The 23,226-nt window shown below is 50.5% G+C and overlaps 1 protein-coding gene across 1 annotated transcript in view; it reads right to left on the bottom strand.

The window, feature by feature from the left end:
* Window positions 1-23,226, bottom strand: part of MPPED1 (metallophosphoesterase domain containing 1) — a 63,993-nt gene that overhangs the window by 27,852 nt on the left and 12,915 nt on the right. The window contains exon 3 of the mRNA XM_066253065.1: window positions 14,982-15,163. Coding sequence (XP_066109162.1) covers window positions 14,982-15,163 — 182 coding nt within the window. The remainder of the gene's footprint in view (window positions 1-14,981; window positions 15,164-23,226) is intronic.

Here is a 23,226-nt window from a genome sequence, read left to right on the forward strand (position 1 = left end):
CAGAAAGAAAACTAGAGCAAAATTTAAAACTTCTGTGCAGCAAAGGACAACAGCAACAGAATGAAAAAGGCAACCCCAGAATGGGGAAAAAATATTTTCAAATCACATTTCTTTTTTTATTTAGAAATTAAGTTTAATGGGGTGACATTGGTCCATAGGAACACACAGGTTTCGGGTTCTGATAAGAGGTTAATATCCAGACCATGTAAAGAACTCTGCAAGTCAACAACAAAGAAACAAACAACCCAATATAAATATGGGCAAAAGTCCTCACCAGTGGTGGTACAATGGATAGAGCATCGGACTGGGACACAAAGGACCCAGGTTTGAAACCCCGAGGTCACCGGCTTGAGCGCTGGTTTATCCAGCTTGAGCGCAGGCTCACCAGCTTGAGCACAGGGTCTCAGGCTTGAGCGTAGGATCACAGACATGACCCCATGGTCGCTGGCTTGAAGCCCAAGGTCTCTGGCTTGAGCAAGAGGTCATCACTCTGCTATAGCCCCCCAGTCAAGGCACATATGAGAAAGCAATCAATGAACAACTAAGGAGCTGCAACAAAGAATTGATGCTTCTCATCTCTCTCCCTTCATGTTTGTCCCTATCTGTCCCCTTCTCTGTCTCTCTCTTTCTCTCTCTGTCTCTGTCACATACCAAAAAAAAGGGGGGGGGGCAAAGGGCTTGAATAGACATTTCTCCAAAGAAAAGATACAAATGGCCAACAAGCACATGAAAAGATGTGCAACATGACTAATCATCAGGAAATGCAACTAAAACACAATGAGATACCACCTCACACCCATTGGGATGGCTACTATCAAAAAACCCCAGCAAAGAACCAGTGCTGGTGAAGATGTGGAGAAATGGGAGCCCTGAGCACTGGTGGTAGAGATGGAAAGGGAAACAGCCCCCATAGAAAACTGTATAAACGTTCCCCTCCCCCTAAAAAAGGTAAAATCAGAACTAGCTTATGATCCAGCAACTCTACTTCTCGGTATTAATCCAAAAAAATTGAAAGCAGAACTTCAACAAGTATTTGTACGCTCATGGTCATAGTAGCATTATTCTAAATAGCCAAACTGTGGAAGCAACTCAAGTGTCCATTGACAGACACATGAATGAACACAGTGTGATCCCTGCATATCATGGAATATGTTTCTGCCTCAGAAAGGAAGGACACTCTGACCCATGCTACAACACAAGTGAACCTTGAGGACGGCATGCTCAGTGACCTAAGCCAGTCACAAAAGGACAGGTACTGTGTGATTCCGCTTGTATGAGGGCCTAGTGCAGTCAAATTCCTCGACACCTGGTGGGTGCCCAGGAGGGAATGAAGAGCTCGTGTTTAATGAGTACGGAGTTTCATTTTGCAAGATGAAAAGTGTTCTAGACGTGGTTGCACAATCAAGTGAATGTACCTAATGCCACCGAACTGTCATGTGAAAAAGGTTAAAATGGTAAATGTCGTGCATGTTTAACCACAATTTAGATTTTAAAAGAATTGCTGGAGAAGAGAATGGAGGACCCTGAATTTCAGACAACTAGAATTGTGAGCAGGTAGAACTATAGATCTCAGAGTCCTGGAAATGCTATTTTTAGAATCTTAGCATCCTGAAGGGCAATCATTCCACTACTGAAAGCAAACCATTCTTGAATTTCATTAGCCATTAAGGTTTAGAGGTGGACAGGGACTGAGTGGCCATGTGAATCTTGTCCCACTCTCTTCATCAAAGAGTCCTAGTTGAAAAGCTTCCTGCAGGGAGGCTCTACCTGTTTCTCCCTCACCAGGAAGTTCCCACCCGAGGTCAGAGGCCCTGGATGAAAGGCGTGCCTACACGGCCAGATCCTTGGCCCTCTGCTACTGAACAAACATGTCCCAGGTGACTTCTGGGTACAAACAACCCAGGTAAAGGGGGGGAAATTGTCCCAAAGCAATGTTTTTTGCAGTAGCAACTGAAATAAGTATTTGAAAAATAATTTACAGTGAAGATCCCTATTTTAGAATAATCTTAATAAACCTAAGTGTGTTGAAGCTAAATAAACATTTTAGGAACATTAAGATACACTAAAGTAAAATCATCTTGCCACCTGTTGTTTATTTCAGTCTTTTTTTTTTTTTTTTTTTTTTGGCCCTAGTAAGTGGGGGGGGGGGTGCTGGAGGCTGGGAACAGAGAGGTCTTGACACTGGCCCTTTCCCAGCCTCTACTGTGGGAAAGACACATGCTAGCAAGTTGAGATTTGTAGAGGGAGTGGTTCCAAGCCATAAGGATGCAGCAGTGAGTCCCCTCCCCCCCACCCTGAGCACAGGGAGAGAGAGTGAACATAGGGATGTGTCACGGCCAATGAGCTGGAAAGACACCCTTGGAAGAGGACCCTACACAAGCAGAGGCATGGAGGTGGAAAAGTCCAACATATTTGGTGGACAGAGGGGTTGAACAGAGGCAGGCCTGAGAGGGAAAGGCTGAGGGTCACATTCAGAAGGGTTTGGACTGCCAGACAAAGAACTGGACTTCACCCAGGACACCACAGGGAACCAATATAGAGTGCTAAGGGGAGAGGGGGCGCTGTTGGATCAATGAACACGACACTTCTTTTGAACAAGGACATGACAAATGTTAGTCTGGAAAGTGACTATTTTGAGAGGTTGGGACGCTACCCAAGCAAGCCCGGCTTGTCAGCTCCAAGCTTCCCCTTCACTGTCGTGGCTGTCAAACCAGCCCAGAATTAGCTCCCCAGCCTGCCCAAGCTCTCCGAACTTCATTTGCATCGTGCAGGCTCAGAAAGGTGTGAAATTCTTCTTCTTAAGAGAAATCAAAGAAACAAACCTATACACTTAAAAAAAATCTGCTTTTCTGTAACACAAATTTTAAAGAACTAAATTCTAACTTTTAAATATCCAATTAAAAAAGAGAGAGAAAGAAAGGCATCGGTGCACAACGTTAACAGTAGTAATCACAGCAACCATCAACCAAACATCTCTGACTTGTGCCCCAGGCACTTAGGGCATTCACAAAACAACCACCACAAACACAACAACTGCCTTTGTTATGTGTTTATACCATACTGGGCTCTGTGCTGAGCCTGGATCATATCCTGCCTCACTGAACCCTCCCAGTAGCAGCCCCCCCTTTTACAGAGGAGAAAACGGAGGCTCAGAGAGAGGACATACCATGCTCGAAGCCAGATAGCTGGGAAGCATAGAGCCAGGACCCAAACCCACGGGATCTCTCCAGACCCACCCACTGAAACGGATCCCAGCTGCAGTGAGTGCCTTATTCCTCCTCCCCACCGCCCTACAAAGGACAAGCATTACCCTCACTCTGTAGAGGACACCCTAAGGCACAAGAAGGTTGTGACTTTTTTCCAGGCTACCCAGCAGGCATGTGGCAAGGGCGGGGCTGGGGAGGGGGTCTGCCTGCTAGAAGGGCTGCATCCTTTCCACTGGCCCTTCTCTCACTTTAGGAGTTTAATTCATAAATAAGAAATAACCACAGAGTGGCTGTGGAGACTGGTGCTGTCCGTGGTGCTGAAGATACAACAGTGCCTAAGACAGACAGGATCCCCGCCTTGGAGAAGTGGACCTCTCTGTGGGGTGTTGACAACGAGAACATAAGTACCAGGTCAGGTGGAAATCACAGATCTGGAAACAGTAAATCCCGGTGAATAGGAGAGGGAGTATCGGATGGGGGTGCTGATAGACCCCCAGCAGTTCGGGAAGGCCTCTCTGGGGAGGTGTCCTCTGGGAACCACACCCTCGCACAGGGTCGCAGCCTCCTCATCTGTAAAGTATGGACAACATTACTCAGGACCCAGACTGTTGTGAGGGAGCAGTGAACAAATCACATGAAAGCGTCTTTAAACTGTAAAGTGCCGTCCAGAGGAAGTCATTATTGTTATGAAGCCTCCATGGGACTTGGAAACGAGGCTTTGTAGCAAAACGTGGCTTTCACATAGAAAATGTGGGATGTTGGACATTCTCCTAACTAATCAGTTCTCCTAACCCAATTGAACATGACTTTGCTTAGTTGGTCCTGATGCTATAAAGCCTTACTCCTGACCATGACTATCAAAACTGTCTTGGGAAGAAGAATTTGCTGATAGAAAGGGCCAGGATTCTCTAGATACACAAAGAAAGTTCCCACATAAAATGACCACCTTAGGTACTGAAAAATTACTTTTAAAATGTAAAAAAAAAAAAATCATAGACTTTGGGTTAGAATCCTAATTCTACTTTTAGGTTGCTGAATGTCTTAAGCAAGCTCTTCACCTCTCTGAGCTCAGAGAGGTTTCTTCATCTGTAGAGACAGTCATAGCAAAGGACTGTCTGGCTGCATTGTCCCAGCAGTAGTCATTAAACCTCTGTGACTATTTAATGTCAAATAAATGACCACAAAATAAAACATGAAATTCAGTGTCTCAGTGACACTAGCCACATTTCAAGTGGTCAACATTCACAGGAGGTAGACGGCTACTCCATTGGACAATGCAGGTCTAAAACCTTGCAACTCGCCTGGGGGTTGCCCATCCCAGGCCTGCCAAACTGAGATATACACTTGAACAACACACCCACACCACACCCCCGCCAGGGGATTCTCATGCCCCTAAAGTCTGAGAAGGGCTGGCTGTGAGGGTTAAGTGAGAGGCCAGGTCAGGTGGGGGGACACCCCAAAGAAGGGGCAGCTCTGTAATAAGGACAATGACAGCAGGACAGGGAAGCTCCCACACCCTAAGTGGTCATCACAATCTCCAAACCCAACTAGACACAGAGCTTCTGAAAAGTCTAAGCTGAGTCCAGGAGCAGGAGGATGGCAGGGGAAAGGTGGTGGGGACAGGGATGTGGTGGAATCTTTCAGACATTTCAGAAGTTTGTGGGCAGATGAGGACAGAATATTTCAGTTCTGTGCTGGCCTGGATTTTCTGGCTGGTTGACTATTCCTGTTTTGGAATGAAGTCCAGCATGAAGATGATATTTTTAAAAACTTACAAGCTTCTTTCATATTCAAATACATCTCTCCATGTTTGTAGGGGAAAAAAGAAGCATACCAGCAAGAAAAGCCCACTTTCCCAGCTCTTGAATGACCAACTGGCTACTTCTCTGCCGGCCAATGATGTCCTCTGATAGTTCCACTGCCAAGCTCAAGAGCTAAGGACCAAAGACGCACTTCTAGGTAAAAAGGAAAGTCATGGTGGAAAATCCAGCAAAGCCCCAGAGCACTGTGCTTTGAACACATCATCTCTCATCAGCATACCCATCAGCCTGTAACAAAAACATCACACTCATTGCATGGATGAGGAACCTGAGACCCAGAGCAGGTGAGTGACCTGCCTTCTGTCTCACACCTGGGAGGCAGATGAGGGTCTAACTTGGTCACGGGCTACCATTTCGCCTCGTGTCCATCATGTCATGGCATTTTCTTGCTTGCATCTAGCAGCATCCAGAGCAACGTTGAAGCTCAGTACATGTCAAATGAATGAGTGATTGAAAACCTATCAAGCTGGCACGTAAAGACTCCAGCCTCAGACCCTGGGCTAGCTGGCCCCTTTGAGCTGGAAGACCTGTGCCCACCCTTCACTTGTCCAAATAAAGCCCAAATGCCAAGCCACCCAACCTCTCCTACTTCGTCCCCATCCCCCATCTGGCCTATGCTTCTCCTACTCGCCCTCTCAGACGCTCTGTGGAACTCCAGCCACATGCCTCCTTGCTGGTCCCCAAATGTGCCATCACACTCCTGAGCCAGCTGCTACCTCTGTTCAGATGAGCCCCCCAGACATGTGTACATCGGCTCCCTCCACTCAGGCCTCTGCTCAAGGGTCACCTCCACAGAGGTCCTGCCCGGTCCCCTTACCAGGACCCTCACACATGGTATAGCTCTGTTTCCCATGCCTGCCTTCTGTTTGCCCATGGCTGCACCCCCCAGCACCCAGAATCATGCCAGGCACATAAAGGTGCTCAGCAGATGTCCACAGAGGAAATAATCCCGTGCAAACTAGAAAGGGTTGATGAGGATGATGACTACTCCAGGGTGTGGTTCAAAACAGTGAGAAGGGAGACGCCAGCCACCAGGCAGCAAGGATGTATAGGACAGTGGCAAGAAGGGGCGGGGCGGGTGTGTGCCAGGGACCTTTGGGAAGGAATGCAGATGTTGATTAAGTTTATTCTGACTTAAGTTGGATATGCTTATTAAAAATTTATGAGCAACTACCAAACAAATTGAAAAAGCATATATAGAATTTCCAAGCCAGTAGAGGGGAAAAAAAGACACTTCAATCAATCCAAAAGAAATAAAGGCAGAAAGGGGTAGAGAGAAGCATCAACTGCATGACGGAAGTAGACATGTTTTATATACTGAGAGACACGAAACAAATAGTCACTGTTATTGTCTAAATACAAAAATCCTTACCAAGGTCTTTCAGCACTGAAATGACCAGGACACACATCTGGTCCTTAAGGTACTCACAACATAAGGAGATGGACATCAAACTGCTTCAGGGGATGGGCCAATCAGAGGGGCGGGAACATTTTCTCCTCCCAGTAATCAGAGCCATTCACCAAGCTCATCTCCCTTTTCGCCTTGGCCCCCAGGAAGCTTAGACTCCTATTCCCAACTCACAGAACACACTGAGCCCTAAGTATTGATATTCTAGGCCCTCCCTCTGAGCTGCTCTAATTTCTATTTTTTAAATTGGTTAAATTGGTCTAATTTTTAAATTGGTTTTTTATTTATCATCAATCCTCTACCATTTTACTAGTCCTATTGCTCTTATAAACCATCTCAAATGCTTTGGCACAAAATGGGACATAAATAAGGACACAAAAAAATCCAAGCAAATAACAAAATAAAGAGCTTTCACAAAAATTCACCTCTACCCTGTTTAAATATTTAAAAAAAAAAATTTTTTTTTAATTTAGGGCAGAGATATTTAGGATGATGGTCTTTTTAAAAACACACTGTAAAACACACTTGAAACACACACACACCCCACCAGTGGGTCTCATATTTCCAAAGCCATTCTGTTGGAAATAGATAATTAGCACTTAAACACACCTTTCAAGGGGTTTATACATTAACATGAAAATACTGTAATTATGGCTGGCCCAAAATCACTTGACTTACAACTTAGAATTCCAGATTCTTTGTCTTCATTAGAAGTTAATTTTCCTCCTTTTAGTGTCTAAAGCACACTTTGGGCTTGGTGAGGAATTTTTTTTTTTTTTTAATGAAAATTCATCGTTTAAGTAAAAGCCAAATGTCTGCTCTCTGCTCACTCATTTTTGATCCGAACATCAATCCCACCACCTGCTTATCAGCCACGATGGCCAGATGACTGCACACTGCCCAACGCCCTGGACGCCGGCGGCTTCGGAATGTAGAGAGATGAAGCCCAGAGCTGAAACCCCTTTTGTTTTAAAGATTCAATCGTGAGTCTCTGTGAGAAGAACGTGTTTTTGAAAGTGCCTGAGTCAGGCCGTTGTAGCTAACTAATGAGCACATGAGAAAGAACCCATTCAGGTCACACAATGTACATTTGGTGCTGGCTATGGCAAACTCTTTAAAAAAAAAAAAAAAAAGGTGGTTGGAGATTTTGATTGATGTGACCACCTTCCAAAATCTGTCTTTTCTTTCTTCATTCACTCAACAAATGCTGTTGAATGCCTACCTGCCTCCTGCCAGGCCCTCTGGACACCTGGTCAGTGATCTCCTGCCTCTCCACCACCTACCTCCTGCCAGCAAATCCTACAAACTGTGGCCAAACCCTCACCCCACTCTCAGTCCCCTTGGCCACCTCCAGGTCCAGCCCCAGCTCTCCTTACCTCTCAGCAACACCTGCACCAGCCCCACCAGGTGACGCATGCCCTTCCCCTCCCCTCCCCTTCCATCACATTCCACCCAGCAGCTAAAGGTCCTTCAAAACACTGAGTTAGACCATGTCTCTCCCATGCCTACCCCTCCAGTGGCCACTTTAACACTCAGAATAAAATCCAAGTCCTCACCATGCTGGTCAGCAGTCCTGGGCCTCCGCCCTGAGGGCCACCAACTATATCCCAGGTAGTTTAGGGCTGGGTCCTTCTCAGCTCAAGACCCCCTCAGAGGGGCCTTCCCAGGCCACCTTGTATCAAGAAAGCCCCTGTCACTGCCACTGTTTGTTGATCTGATTCATCAGTCTAATCACCTAAAATGGTCTTATCTACTTATTTTGTTTAATACGTATCACTGGCCTCTGCATTCATCCTCGTACCTCAGGTAGGGACCACATCTACGGTCAATCCCTGAATCTCCAACACCAAGCCAGGTAAGGTAGTAGCCTCCCCAGGGCGTGTGCTGACGTGCCCAGGGCGTGTGCTGACGTGCCCAGGGCATGTCGACTCCTCCAGCGGGGCAGCTGTGTTAGGCTTGCTCACAGCGTTACCGGCTATAAGCACTTTGCCTGATTAGTGCATTGCTGTGTAGCAGTGTCACGTGTGTATGGCCTTATATATAAGTCTATGGGTGCTTGCGCTCCAGTGAGATGGGGGATTGTGGATGGTGGGTTGCCTGTCTGCCACTGTGAGGGGGCCGTTCTTGCTGTCTGTGTGCCGGAGAAGGGGTTTACCCCTGTCTGTGTGCTCATCTGCCGTTGTGAGACTTTATTAAATGGTAATGGCCCAACGCTTTCCAGCTCCGCAGTTTCTCTACCGAGTCCAGTGTGGACCTGCCTGGCTTTGGCCACGAGCATTACACCTCCCCTGTCTCCTGCAGTCACAGCCAGAGGGAGAGGCAAACCCCCACACAGGGTTCTGAGGCCAGCAGTGCAGGAGGGCAGGAGTGTCAGTAGGGGGCTTAGCTAACATATGTCCAAACCTACTACACCCAGGTTTTATGGGCATGGAGGTTTAGTGTGGGAGAAGCGAGATCACCTGGCTGGTGAGGGGCAGAGCCAGAGTGGCCCCAGGAACCCCTAAGTGCTTTCTGGGTTCTTGATCCCAGTCAGTGTGACGCCTGACAGAACCCCCACCACCCGCTAAGCTGAGCAGCTCCCACTCCTGGTATTGCAGCTATTCCCAGAAATCTCCACTCCATGTCCTCCACCCTTCAGGGGGCAGGAGAGAGGAGTGGCTCTGCCTCGGGACACCCAGACGGGTCCTACTCCAGGCCCGGGTGCCACAGGGCAGCACCATGCAGACCAGACCAGGGGACACGCCAGGGGTGGGGCCTGTAAGTAACCACCTGCCACAGAACATTCCACAGCCTCATGGCAACTACTGAGTGTATGGAGATGACAGAGAGTGAGGTGTGGCCAGGGCATGGCAAGTCGAGAAGACAGATAAGAAGAGGAGACACCCATGTCCCACTGGGAGGGAGGCAGAAAGCAAGGAGGTAAAAAGAAAGTGTTAACTCCACCTTCACAGCAAGCTTAGCTGCCCCCCACCCCTGGGGAAGGGAGGCAGGGAAGGAAGGAAAAAGTCGAACTTGGGGAGAGAAGTGGCTACTGGGATGAGGAGCATCCAGCTGCGTCTGAAAACACCATTTTCCATGAATAACAATTTCTGCACCTGGGAGTGGCCTCCTGCTCCGCTTGGCCCATGGCCCATGCTCCTCTCCAAAGCCCCTTACCTCCCACTGGAGCCCACGCCTGGCTGCTGAATTGAATCGCAAAGAGGCAGAAAGACATCAGCCCATTTCCGAAGCCAACCCCCTGCCTCCACCCCTCTGCAAATCAGGCAGGAACCAAAGAAACCGCCTGGAAGGGTTCTCCCCTCGCCTTCCCCTCCTTTCCTCCCTCACAGATGTTAATTAAGGGTTTCCTTGCAAAAGACCTAGCTCTATTTAACTAAATCCTTGGACCCCTTTTATTTTGTCTTAGATATCGTTTTTATGCCAGGGAGCCAGTAAAAAGTTAATTATAACTTCTAAATACTCCATTACCGGGCCCTCATCTTCCTCCCCTGCCTGGTTCTGCTGAGGGTAGTGTCAATTAATTGCTTCAACCTGTGCCCTACAGACCTCTCCATGCTTATTCAACAAACACCTGCCAAGCACCCTCCACACCAGGCTGGGCAAGGCTCTGAGGGGCTCACAGGATCCCGTCAGAGGAAGGGGAGCCTGGCAAGCTGGCCAGCTTGAGTGCCCAGAGTGGGAAACTGGTTCTAGGAATGGAAAGTAGAGGCGACCATTGTGGCTGGAAGGAAATGACTCCGCTGGTGTTGAGGCTGGTTGATCGGTGTTTGTTTAAGGGGAAGGTGGGGCTCGAATCAGGGAGAGGCAGGTGTTTCCACAATAACAGCCCCCACTTCCTGAGGACTTCTCCTTGTGCCTATAAAGTGCCAAGCACTGTATGAGAACATTATTCTTCAATCCTCTGCAATGGGGTAGGTAAACAATTCTCCCCATTTTATAGTAAGGCACAGAAAAGTCAAGTGATTAAGCTAAGGTCACACAGCAAGTCAGAAGCCAAAGCAGTGGTGAAGACAGGTATGCTTGACTTCCAGGCAGGAGGTCTTAACCTACATGCCATCCCACCTCCCTGCACAGACATGACATACTGATCCACAGTCGGTGGGCTCCCTGCTGCCTGTCCATCATCACGTGACGAGCTGTGGAGGAGCAAGTAGCTTCCAGCATGTGGTTTTCTGTTCCAGCAGATTTCACTTTTCCTTTTACTCTTTATAGCTCGAAAGCCGGTCCTTAGTGTGTTTAGCTGCTCAGAGTGCATTTACAAATCAAGCCGGTGTTTCTATCTCATGAATATATTTGGGATATTAATGACCAGCAACAATGGGGGGAGGGAGTTCTGCTCAGAAGGGGCCCTGTCACTCCCAATCCAGCCCCCTCCAAGGGACACAGACCCAGACAGAAGCGTACAGATCAGCAAAACGTGGACACCACTCACCGCCACGCAGAGAGCCATGCTTCTGACAGCAAATTAGTCAGTGTGAATCCCAACACACAGATCCTCAGTCAGGTGCCTAATCTTATCTTACAAAGAGGGCCTTTATTAATTTAAAAAATCTCTCGTCTATCTGGAGGTGGCCCCCAGAATAGGATTTTAACTGCTTTCTGTGAAATCAATGAACAGGGAAGAAACTGATTGTGAATTTCAGATCTGTAACATTCCCATCCTAGAGGACTCCTCCTCCTTGGGGAGGGCTGAGCCCTGGGCCTGGAGAAGGGGCTCACAGAGACCTTCTGAGGGGCTGGGTGACACCAGGGCTGACCTGAGGCCAGCGCTGCCCCCATCCCCATGCTGGGACAGTTGCATCAAACACCAGAGAGGACATTTCATTAACAACAATGAGATTTTAGTGCTGCTTTTATTTGTTGCTACCAAAATAATACCTTGCTTTTTGAAAAAAAAAATCAAGGGAGAATAAGGACAAGGAAAACCATAAAAAATAAAATAAAACCTCTCCGAGTCCCACCACCCAGACACGAATTCTGGAACGCTGCAGAGCCTTTGTCCTCTCTGGCCTCACTGCTCCCTCTCCAGCTCTGCAGACCAGGCCATCGCTCCCTTCTTTAAAGGTCTCTTCCCTACACAAACCTCATGAAGTCACACCGAGAGTCAACCCCGAATTCCCATCCTGAGTCCACAGGGTCTGTGCAAACTGGCACCAACTTCCCACCCCTCCTTGCTCAACATTTCCCTTGCCATCTGTTCCCACCTCAGGGCCTTTGCAGCTGCCATGCCCTTGGCCTGAATGTTCCTCCTACATCTGCCTCATTCTCACCCTCCACGCCTCGTCCAAGGTCACCTCCTCAGGGAGGCCTTCCATGATCGCACTCAGTCACCATCACATTCCCTGGGCTGGTGCTCCACTGACAGCTCTCTTACTGCTTCCTGAGCAGGGCCCGTTCCTCTCTTCCCAGTGTCACCTCAGTGCCTGGTGCATAGGAAGTTCTCAGTGAGATATATTGCATAGATGAGTATTTTCTTCCAGTCTTTTCTGTGTGTGTATGTGTGTGTGTTAGAGAGAGAGAGAGAGAGAACACACACATACTGTTGGCACAGCTAAGATCATACATCAACATTTCTCAGAAATTCCATGCACTTTTATATACAACCTCCTCCACTGTTCTCCCTACCTACACGAATTCTAGGCTCAAGTTAAATGTCCCTGCTTTTGTGGGGCCCACCCATGACCCCTACCTCTACTCCAAGGGTAGCTGGGGTCTGGCAAGAGCCAGGTCACAGAAGCAACAATGACATCTACACATTACTTTACAGTCTACAAACTTTAATCATTTGCTCCATCCCCACAGAGCCTCAAAACCACTTTGAGACGAGGGCAGGCAACGGGAGCCTGCCCACCCCCATTTAAAGCGAGGCCACTGAAGCTCAGAGAGGACACAGGGCTGCCACAATCACCTGGGCAGGACGCTGACCCAGGACATCTGGACCCAAAAGGGGCCCTCCACACCGTTAGTTTGACTCAGAGGGAATTCACCATAAGAAGAACCAGAGAGGTGAACAGAGGAGACGCAGAGAGCTCGGCTCCAGAGTCCGACTGCCTGTTCTTTGAATCCCAGCTCTGCCACTTACTAGCTGTGTGACCCTAGGCAAGTCACTCCACTTTGCTGGGCCTCAGTTTTTTTCTCTGTAAAATGGGGGTTACAATAGTCCTGCCTCATTCTGCTGTCAGGAGGAGTAAATGATTAAAGAATACACAAAGAGGACACAGGATGGTGTAAAAAATCGGGGCCACATACGTATGCTACAAACACTAGCTCTCCGTCAAAAACACACCTGTCCAGATGAACCTACTTGTTTACCTACTGAGTGCATGGCCCACCTCTCAGACATGATGACCACATCCCCGAAGACCTGAACAGCCAGCCCACAGAGGTGAGTCTCACTTTGTGCCGTGGACAAGTCCCCCAAAGCCAGCTCCCACTGAAGCTCGCATGCAAAGCAAACCCCTTACCGCTCAATCCAGGACAGAGAGTGGCTCCTCGATCTCCCGTGTGAAGCCCCCCCACCCCACCAGAGTGACCAGTACCGACATGGGCAAACACCTCGAGGCAGCAAAGGAGAGAGGCTAGGGGGAGGAGGGAGGGAGAAACCTTCTGCAAAATGAAGGACTCTTTGTAACTTCACACTTTCCACCCCCAATAACTCAGGCAAATAAATCAATCCAACTCCAAGTGCAAATTAGGAAGAAGGCCCCCTAAGTTCCTATGGACACTGTTCTGGCTTCTACGAGGAAGCACATGGTGAGACTGTCCTAAAGTGCTCTCTCACCATGCCAGCCCCCCTGCCAGGACTCTTCTCTGGCTCCACCCCTTTTTGCAGGCCGGAGTCCCTGCCTCCAGTCACAGCTCATCATGCCTCCTCTCAAGTGTCCACCGGCACACTTGGCCTCAGGTGTTCCTTGGCCCGGTGGCACCCTTTCTGCACAAACTCCCAGCCCCTCAGCTGAGGCCCAGCCCAGAGCCTTCCCTTGCCGGAGGGAAGCGGTCCCTGTTTTCCTGCCCGGGCATCCCACAGCACTTGGAACCTGCCCCCATTGCGCAGGCAAGCCTTTGCTCATTCACCCACCCACACTGAGGAGAGCACATCGTGGGCAGGCACATCAGAAACAGTCCCCACCCCAAGAACCTCAGTGTGGCGTGCCGACATCCTCTTCTGTCCAACAGGGACTCGAACACCACCCACCCCAAATAGCTGTTCACAAAATTCAACCAGGCAGTGGCAGTAAGGACCCTGGCACACAGCAGGCGTCCAGATGACTGCAATTCCTGGTCTCTGCCTTGGACATGGGTTCCTGGCTCAGCCAAGGGAGGCCTTCCATCTTTTGAGGATAAGAAGCCAAGGTCAGAGAGGGTCCCGCCCAGGAGGCAGCGCCCAGCGAGGTGAGAAGCTGGGGGCAGGCCCACCCTGCAGAAGCCCTGTCCCATCCCAGCCCAAAAGAAGCCCTTGATTAGAACTTACCATTTGAAAAAATATCAATACTTAAAGCTCTGAGCCTGCCAAGTGGAGGGGAAGGCCTTGTTTGTAAATATTTGTCTCAACTGGCAAAGCCGTGCCTCTCTCTCCCTCGCCGCAGCTGCCCGCCTCGCTCCTGGCCCTGCTGCGCAGGCAGCTCCCAGCCAACTGCACAGCGGGGCACCTCTGGGGAGGCGGACTGTCTGGCGGAGGAGCGGGGCTGCGCAGGACAGTGGCAGGCCCGCCGGCCCGCACCCACACCTCTGACAGCAGGTCAGTGCGCAGGGCCGCCCAGGGACTGGCCATCTGTCCCCCTCCACCCACCCCGCGGCTGTGGCAGAGACTACTCGCAGTGAGGTTTCTCAGGATTCCAAGCAAGAAGCTTTTCCCAGGAGGCACCCTGGGTCTATATCTCTCATTTAGGAAGAAATAAAAAGCCAAAAACAAAACCCTGGGGAAATGCTTGCAAATCATGGCCCACCCCCATGGACAGGACAGAGGTTGCTGCCTGTGCCAGCAGCTGCGTAGGGAGGAGCCCATGTCTGGTCCTAGGTCCCTGCTGTGGGCCACAGAGGCCCAGAGTGTCCCTTTACTGGGGAAGCCATCCTGATGCCAGTAGGTGGCTAAGCCACTGTGTACCAGCTGTGTACCTGCCCTGGTATCACCATTCCCAGTCACCTGTTCAGCTGTCCGTCCATTCATTCACTCTTCACCCGTTACTTATTTCGCACCTACCTGTACCAGGCACTGGGGGCTGGACATGCAAGTGGACAAAGACACACCTGGGGAAAAATCCCTTTGGGAGGGGGTCTTCTGGGACAAAAATTTCCACTAACAAATGGAAATTTACAGCTAAGAAAAGAGCTGGGGTCAGAGACGGCCAAGGTCCAACTGGGGAGAGAGAGAGCTACAGCCTGGTCCGGAAGTCAGGGAAGGCTTCCGGTGGGGGGCGGTTGGGGGCGGGGTCAGGCAGACAGGACCGGACAGGGGAAGTGGGCAGAGCAGAAAGGACAGACAGCCGGGCACAGGGGCGACCCAGGGCCTGGACGTTAGCGGATGCCCACCCCCTGCCCAGCACTTACCAAGCCATTCATTGAACTTCTTCACCTCGCTCGGGAGCCCCAGCTCCGTGAAGTCCCCGGCGTGGATCAGCACGTCGCCGTAGGGCATCTGGATGGGGTCTGTCCTCGAGTGGGTGTCCGACACACAGACAAAGCGGGTATAGCCGGGAGGCTTGGGGGCATCATGAGGCACCGGGTCCACCCTACAGGGAGAGAAGACACTGCAGTCACGGGGCCGTGGCACTGTGTGTGTCTGTGCTTTATAATAAGGAGGGTTTTGCAAGATTTATTCACCCCCCCTAAAAGTAATTTTCACCCCCTTGGAAGCACTATCAACCCCAGCAAGAAAGCGCAAGGACTTAAGTCCATGGTCCAGTTGAAAGAAATGAGTCCCCAGAGCTGCACAGAGTGCAAACAGCCTCCAAGGAGAGCCACCGGTGAAAGGGGACACTTGGAGGGAACACGGGAAATAAAGGCACAAAAGAGAATCGGCAATTTTTCAAAAACTATGAGACGGTCCGTTCGTCCTAACAACACAGGCTCTCCGGGGGTGCAGAAGAAACCGGTCCCGGAATCAGAAGATCAGGCTGCAAAACCCCAGCCCTTCCACTCATCAGGTAGGTGCAACCTTCAGCAAAGATACTTGGCCTTGGTTTGCTTATCTGTAAAATGGAGAAGGCTTGCTAAGCAAAAATACCCAGAAAATGTAAAAAAAGAGCTGCACAGATGTCAGTCCCTGTTCCCTGGGAGCCTGCTGCAGCCTCTGCTCACACTTGAGCGAGTGGCCGGCCAGTGTCCCAGGGAATAAATGCAGACCCAGCTCCCTCTCCCAGCTCAGTACCCTCCCCACCACACTCTGCCTCTCAGTTGAATGATTCTGCCAGGCTCAAAACTCTTAAAAAACAACGCAATGACATTTCAACGAGCAGCTCTCTCCAAATGAGTATGCCGCTCCAGGAGTTGTGTTTAAATCTAATTATGCGGCAAACCAAAAGCGGGACCGTATCAGTTACATAAATACTTTTAAAGACATCTTTCTAATTACCTTTTTTTTTTCAGACAATATACTTCAAAGAAATTTAATTAACACCTTATGAGAGACGTGGGTTCAGCATGCTAATGTGCAGGGCGCGTTTGCACATTCGGTGACTGCGGTTGGAGGCGCTAAGGCAGCCTCTCCCCATCACGGTGCCACGACAGGAGGGGCGGGCATGCCAGGTCCTTTGGGGGGGGGGTGCTGAACCCAGTTAGAATCCCAGCAGGTCGGTGCTGGGCCAAGCTGGGGAGGAGAGGGAAATTCCCTGAGTGAGTCCAATGATGACTCATGGGAAAGTGCTGGGAGCTCCTCCTCTCCCCTCTTCATCCATTCACTTGTTCATTCAACACAGCACCATCTGACCACTGCTGTGTGCCAGCCCTGCTGGGGCTCTTGGTATGAACCAGGCTGGCTCCCAGGACAGTAGACTCCAGACTGATGGCAGAGACAGACTTGGCCAGTCTATGACAATAAAGTCACCAACTTTGATGGGGCAGAGCTTGTCTGGAAGCTCAACTCTCCCTCCCAGTAATTCCCACCACACCTCTGTCCTCTGAGTTCCCTCTCTCCCCTTCCCTCCCGCTCCATATGACAGAGGGTCTTGCAGGTAGCCGGCCTCTGAACCCACCTGTACACCTTGCCTGCCCCCAATACAGCTGATTGAACCAAGGCAGCCCATTGCTTCTGGGCTGTCAGCCTGGTGCAGGAACAATGGGCGAGCCAATCAAATTCACTTCATTCATTCATTCATACACACACACACACACACACATACTATTAAGGTGATCAATCATCCTCCTTTCAGGAGGACAGTCCTTCTTTTGTAAGTTCCATCCTCCCTCAAAAAGTGTCCTCCTACATGTCCTCCTTTTTGATATTGGAAGACTAATCTGTAAATGTCCATATTCAATCGACGCAGAGTCAATCCATTGCATATGATGTGATGTGTTTGTTTTCTAAATGAGTACTTTTTTCTTATAATTATTAAAAATTAATAGGCATGTAAGCATAATTACAATATAAAATATTAGAAATATTTTTATTGTGCATTTATCATATTATAGTGTATTATTGTTGCAATGAATAAAATGTTTCTTTTATTTACAATATTGTTTTCTTCTATTTATTTTTGTCCTTTTCATTGTAAAAGTGTTGGTCCCCTTAATACTATGGTTGTGAGCATGCCAAGTCAAAGAGACAAAGACAATGAAAGGAGAGAGGAGGAGTGAGATGCTACCTGCAGAGCCACCTCCGCCCCCACAATCTCTCCTCCAGAGAGCCCGGTAGCAAGGAGCCCCTCTGTTCCCTCCAGCACTAAGGCTCTGCTCAGGCGGCACTGCTGCTGGAGCCCTGGCTCTTTAATTAACTCTGTTCTTATTTCCCTCCACCCTGAGGCTTCTGAGCTCTACCAGGATGCAAAGCTACTCATCCCCAGAGAAAGAAACAAAGACTGTCCTCTGGCTATGTGGATTGTAACAACTCAACCTGGTAACAACCGGAATGGTAGGATGATTCCCGCAAACTGAGAGAGCTCATTATCGCTCTCTTCACCTACACAATGCTTATAGGGCAGGGTACTAAGAGTACGCCCATTTCATAGGCGAGGAAACTAAGGCTGCCTTGCCTAGGATCTCATCTGTGGGAGCCCGTGGAGCTCAAAGTTTGAAGCCAGTTTGTTGGAGCCAGTTGGAGCTAAAAGTTTGAAGCCAGTTTTTGGTTCCAGAACTCACATCAGGCTGGACTATTGCCAGGTCCTCATTCATTTCATTCAGTTGATCTATGGACAAAGGCTTATTGAGTGCCTCTTAAATGACAGGGACCCGGTAGGCACAAGGATGTACTTGTGGCCAGGACATCCGTGGAAGCTACCTTATGAAGCTTCCAGAAATCCAGCTTGTGGTTTGGAAGCGAGGAAAAGAACAGGATGAGTGGAAGTATGGAGAAAGGGAGAGAGAAAAAAGGGTGAGAGGACCGGACAGCATCGTTTAATGCCTAGATCCAGCTGTGCCTGATCCAAAACTGGACTTCCTAGCTAATTACACGAGCCAGCAAACTGTCTGTTATCCTTAGGACTATTTAAATTGGGGCCCTGACACTTGTAACGGCAAAAGCCTCACTAAAACCTGAGTCACTGAAACCCTAAGTAAGGGAGGCCCAGAAAAGTTAGTCCGCTGTCCGAAGCCCTAGCTAGTAAGTTAAAGACTGGATTTGAGCCTGGGTCTTCATAACAGGAGTTTGGGCCCCTAACCCCAACACCTTTTCCTGACAATAAAAAAACAAAACAAAACATGGTTATTCCCCAGTGATGTCCTCTCTGCAGAGACCAGAGAGAAGGTAAAAGTTGCACTCTCAACCTGAGACTTGAAACCCATTATGGCCTGTCCCCAGCCTACGGAGGGGGTCTTCGTGCAGAATCAGGGGGAGAAATGGTGAGACCCAGGATGGCACCCCAGCTCAGTGACCTCCTCTCTGATCCCTAGACCCTTCCAGCCTCCAGTCCAGCTCTGTAAAATGGGATGACCGGTCCGCTCTGGAGACATTGTGAGAACTCAGAGGACCTTCACAGCTCTAAACCATGATGGGAATGCCCTTGTCGCCCTGGTCCCTATCTGGGTTCTCGCTCTCCCATGAGCCATTAGCTCCCTGAAAAATGCCACTCCTGGTGGCAAAAATTCTCCCAAGGGAATAAGAGCAGAGGCCATCCTCCCCTGTATCCAGAGATCTGTGGAAAAGGGCACCTCTGAAGGTCGGGAACGGAGAACAGTGGACTCCTCCCTTTAAGCCAGACTCCAACTACATGTCCACCACATGACTGGGCATCAGCCCTGGTGTTTTAGAATGGGAGAGTCCTACAGTCCCCTCCTGAGGCCCAGAGGAGGGGCAGAGACTTGTTGGCTCAGTGTTACTACTGTCCAGTGTTTTTCTTTTTCTTTCTTTCTTTCTTTTTTTACCAAGAGAGACAGAGAGAGGGACAGATAGAAACAGACAGGCAGGAAGGGAGGGAGATGAGAAACATCAATTCTTTGTTATGGCATCTTAGTTGTTCATTGATTGCTTTCTCATATATGCCTTGACTGGGGGTTTATAACGGACCGAGTGATCCCTTGCTCAAGCCAGCAACCTTGGGCTTCAAGCCAGCAACCTTTGGGCTCAAGCCAGCGACCATGGGGTCATGTGTATGATCCCAAGCTCAAGCCAGTGACCCTGCGCTCAAGCTGGTAAGCCTGCACTCAAGCTGGGGACCTCAGGGTTTTGAACCTGGGTCCTCTGTGTCTCAGTCCAACGCTCTATCCACTGCATCACTGCCTGGTCAGGCTGTCCAGTGTTTTTCCACAAAACACTGGTTCCAAGGTGACCCCACCACGCTGCCCTCCTGTGTCACCATGCCTGCCCTTTCTTCCCACCACTTGGCCTTTGCTTGTGCTGCTTCTCCAAATCCTGGTTTGTTTTGCTTCCCCCAGGAAGCCCTTCTTGGTTCACTGCTCTTCCTGGGTCATACTCGCTGCTTCATCTTCCCTCCCTTTTCTTTCTTTCTTTTTCCTGTCCACTGTGCTAGGCTCGAAGGACCGGCCTATGCTGGTGGAGGGGAGGGATGCTTAGGAAACTGTCCCATAGATAAATGTATTACCACAGGCTGAAGCATGTGCCATGAATGGGAAACCTGTGAGTGCCTAGAACAGAGTGAGGGGGAACGCTGAGGAAGGGGAGAGACCTGGTCTGGGGAGGGATCAGGGAAGGACTCCCTGAGGAAGTAGCACCTGAGAAAGATCTGAAAAATAAATCAATGTTAGCAGGGCAAAGAGTAGGAGAGGCAGAGGGAACAGTATGTGCAAAGGCCTGAGGCAAGAGAAAGAAAACTGGAAGCAGCTAATGCACCTGCAACTCTTCAGGACAGAGATGCTGGGAGGGGCTTAAGGATAGACAGAGCCTGGGTTTAGTCTTCTCCTGCCTTGCTAACCCCCACCCAGCTCCCCAGGCTCCATGTTGGTGTTCCCTGTCTCCTGAATACCCCTCAGCACATGGAGGGGCTCGAGGTCACAGGGTCCCTTCTGAAGCCTCAATTTCATAGAGACAGGGGATCATTGTACCAACCTGGCATGGGTAGGTGGGCCGGGAACACAAAGGGGCCATCCCAGGCCTGGCACACAGCAGTGCTCCCCTGGCCTGCTACATTCTTCAAGGACCCTGAACAGTCCAATGTGCTTGGAGGGTCCTTCAGTGGGATGACTCCAGTCTCTACCAATAGGACTCTTTTTAAAACCCAGAGAAGAGGTGCTATGTTTGGCGCCAGCCCCCAAGGCACCTATGAGGCAGACCCCCAGGATAACCCTGTCCCTCCAGCACCACCCCTGCCTTCTCACTGACCATCAGATCACATATCTACCTGCCCACCCAAGATGGAAGGGCTGGTGGCTACAGCAGCTCTCCCAGGCCGCCTCAGGGTTTCTCGGCCCCCAGGATGAAGGCATTCGTTCTCAGGGCCCAAAACCCAGAGGCCCAGATCCAGAGATTGATTATTCAGGCAAAGGCAGCCTCGTTACCACCAGGGGTCTCTGGGGGCAACTGCATAAATCACACAGCTCAATCGGAGCCACGTTTGGACTGTCACTGTTGTTATTAAATATAAATTGTGGATTTATTAAATAAGGCCCCCTCACTCCCTCAGCCTGGAGACAAAGCCCAGGGTGGCGATAAATCACATGTCAGGGAGTGGTATTCATCTCCTGCATCTCCCTCTGTGGAAACTCGCCATGGAAACCCGCACAGCCACCTCCAGCAGCCCGTGTGCTCTCCCGGCACCTGGGGCCCAGGGTCTAAGGGGATGGTGGGAGGCAGCGGTCCCACAACTTTGTGCAAAGTTGTGTTTCAAAGCCTGGCTGGCCCAAGTGGGCAATGAGGGAGCACTGGATGAGGAGTCCAGAACCGGGCTCAGTGCCTGCTCTTCCTGGGCCCTGCCCAAGCCCCCAGCCATCTCTGAGCCCCGCTGCCAATGGAAGCCCAGAACTCCAGCCACGGAAGGTGGCAGCACAGAGCAGGCCTGTGTGAACCTGGTCTGACCACTTTGGCTGAGTGACCGACCACTAGAAAGCCAGGAAGCATTTCTCTATAGCCCTTCTCACTACCAGTATCATATGCCATTACACCCTTGTATGACATGTATGATGCCTGCTGCCTGTTTTGGGGGGTCAGTTCAGCATAGGCAGGGGCTTGTAAGTAAGTGTCAGAGCCTGGATTCAAACCCAGACAGGCCAGCTCAGAGCATACATCTCTAACCAGCATGCAATGCAGCTGCTCACACGCATCCTGAATGAATGAATGGATGGATGAATGGATGAACGGATGCACAGATGGAAGAAAGAGCACCTTGCAGCTGCTCATGGGTTAAATAAGGGAAATCACCCTCTTTCATTTGGTCACTCACTGTCCTTGCTCAGGACTCAGCCTGGACTGCGGGGTCACCCTCTACCCAGCAGTGTGTCTCTGCAGTTCTCTGATGACCTCTGTTTCCAGCCCTTTCCAACTCGAGGCCCCCAACTCATCCTCCTTGGGGGTCTCAACCTGGAAGCCACCTTCTCCAGAGGGCCTTTCCTCAGCCCCTTGGCCGTCCTATCCTAGGACTTCCAGTTTCCTCGGGTCTGTTTGGAACTAGGGGCTACCTCAGTGTCTGCAGGGCCCAGGCAGTGGTGCTGTAAAGGACAGCTCTGCCTGGCACTATACAACATTGCTCCGGGGACCCCCTAAGGGGATATGCACAGGGCCACAAACACACACATACCCCCACCATCCTGCCTGAGGTCCTGAGACTCTAGCCCATTCTCATGGAGGCAGGAGTCTAGGAACCAGCATCCAGAGACCTCAGGCATGATCCTTTCCAGCCCTGGAGGCCTAAGTCCATCGAGAAGAGAAAGGCCATCAGGAAGCCACCCTCCCTGCCAGGCCTCAAGGTCCCGGAGACTAAGGAATAGACCCAGGGCTTTCCATTCTTCCAATTTGGCACTAAAATGGAAATTGGAAGCAATTTCCCAAGTAGAAATCTACCAAAAAATAGAGTAGACCGCTCCCCAAAATGCCAGCCCTGAAGCCCCCGGGGAAGCGGGCATCTCCCAGAGCGAGCGCCACAGGGAAGAGAGTGTTCCCAGAGCTGGAACCCACCCACCCCAAGGCCCAGAGCCTGACTGCCTTCCAGAGCCCCTTCTCCCGCGAATAACGTCTCTGCGCCCACCGTTTACAACAGAGAACAGGTCCTGAGGGAGCCACATAGCAACACGGCAGCGCCCCACCCATCGCACCTCCAGGCTGAGGTTTGGAAATGCCCACAACTGCTTCTGTAAGTGGTCCATGTGCTGGATTCGCTGGTCTCCCCAAAGAAATAGCCTTTAGGACTCCTAGCTATGAGATGGTGCTCACAAGCCTAGAGGCGTCTGACCCAGCCTGGTGGTCAGGAGGGCCTACTCTGGACACCACGTCCCTCACCACAGCTCAGACCACCCTGTGCTGCACCGACATCCACAGGCAACAAAAGGACCTGAGTTTGGACAGAGCCCTAGCTGGGGGCAGGCAGCCCATGCTCCGGGCCAGCTCTTGTGCTAACCAGCAGGAAACCTCTGTTTCCTCACAAGGCAAGCCCTGCAGTGCAGGGATGCAGGAGGAGGAGGGTCTTCTAGGCACTCAGGGAGCAACTGGGGCAGGGCCAGGAATTTATCGGTCGCCACCCTGGGCCACCTCTCTGAACCTCGGAGACAATCCAGAAAGGGGAAAGGGCCTCACTGCTGGGGCAGCCCTGGTATTTCCCATCAGCCCCAAGGGGCAGGTGGCAGAGCTGCCCAGTCCTTTTGCAAACCACCTCTACTTTCTCAGAGAAAGCACAGGGTTGAGGGGGGCCTGGGAGGTCTGGACAAAAGGGAGGGGCGGAGGGAAGGAACGAGAGCCAGCCCCAGACCAGGGTCCAAACCTGCCCTGGGGCCTGTGTCTGGGCCTCAGTCTCCCCATCTAAACAGTGAGGAATGTGAATTAGATCTGGGGTCTCTAACCCAAATACCAAGAAAGGGGCAGCTGGAACGCAGGCCCTGCCCCCAGGCTGCCACGGAGACTTTTGGAACTAGGGCTGAGGTTGCCAGGACTTGGGGTTTGTAAATCAAAGCCAAAAGTCTAGGATTTTATATGCAATCACTTCATTTTTTTAATATTTGTAAAACATTCTCCAGGCCAAATGAAACAGCACTCTGGGCC

The sequence above is a fragment of the Saccopteryx bilineata genome, chromosome 1 (assembly GCF_036850765.1).
Source record: "Saccopteryx bilineata isolate mSacBil1 chromosome 1, mSacBil1_pri_phased_curated, whole genome shotgun sequence".
NCBI lineage: Eukaryota > Metazoa > Chordata > Mammalia > Chiroptera > Emballonuridae > Saccopteryx > Saccopteryx bilineata.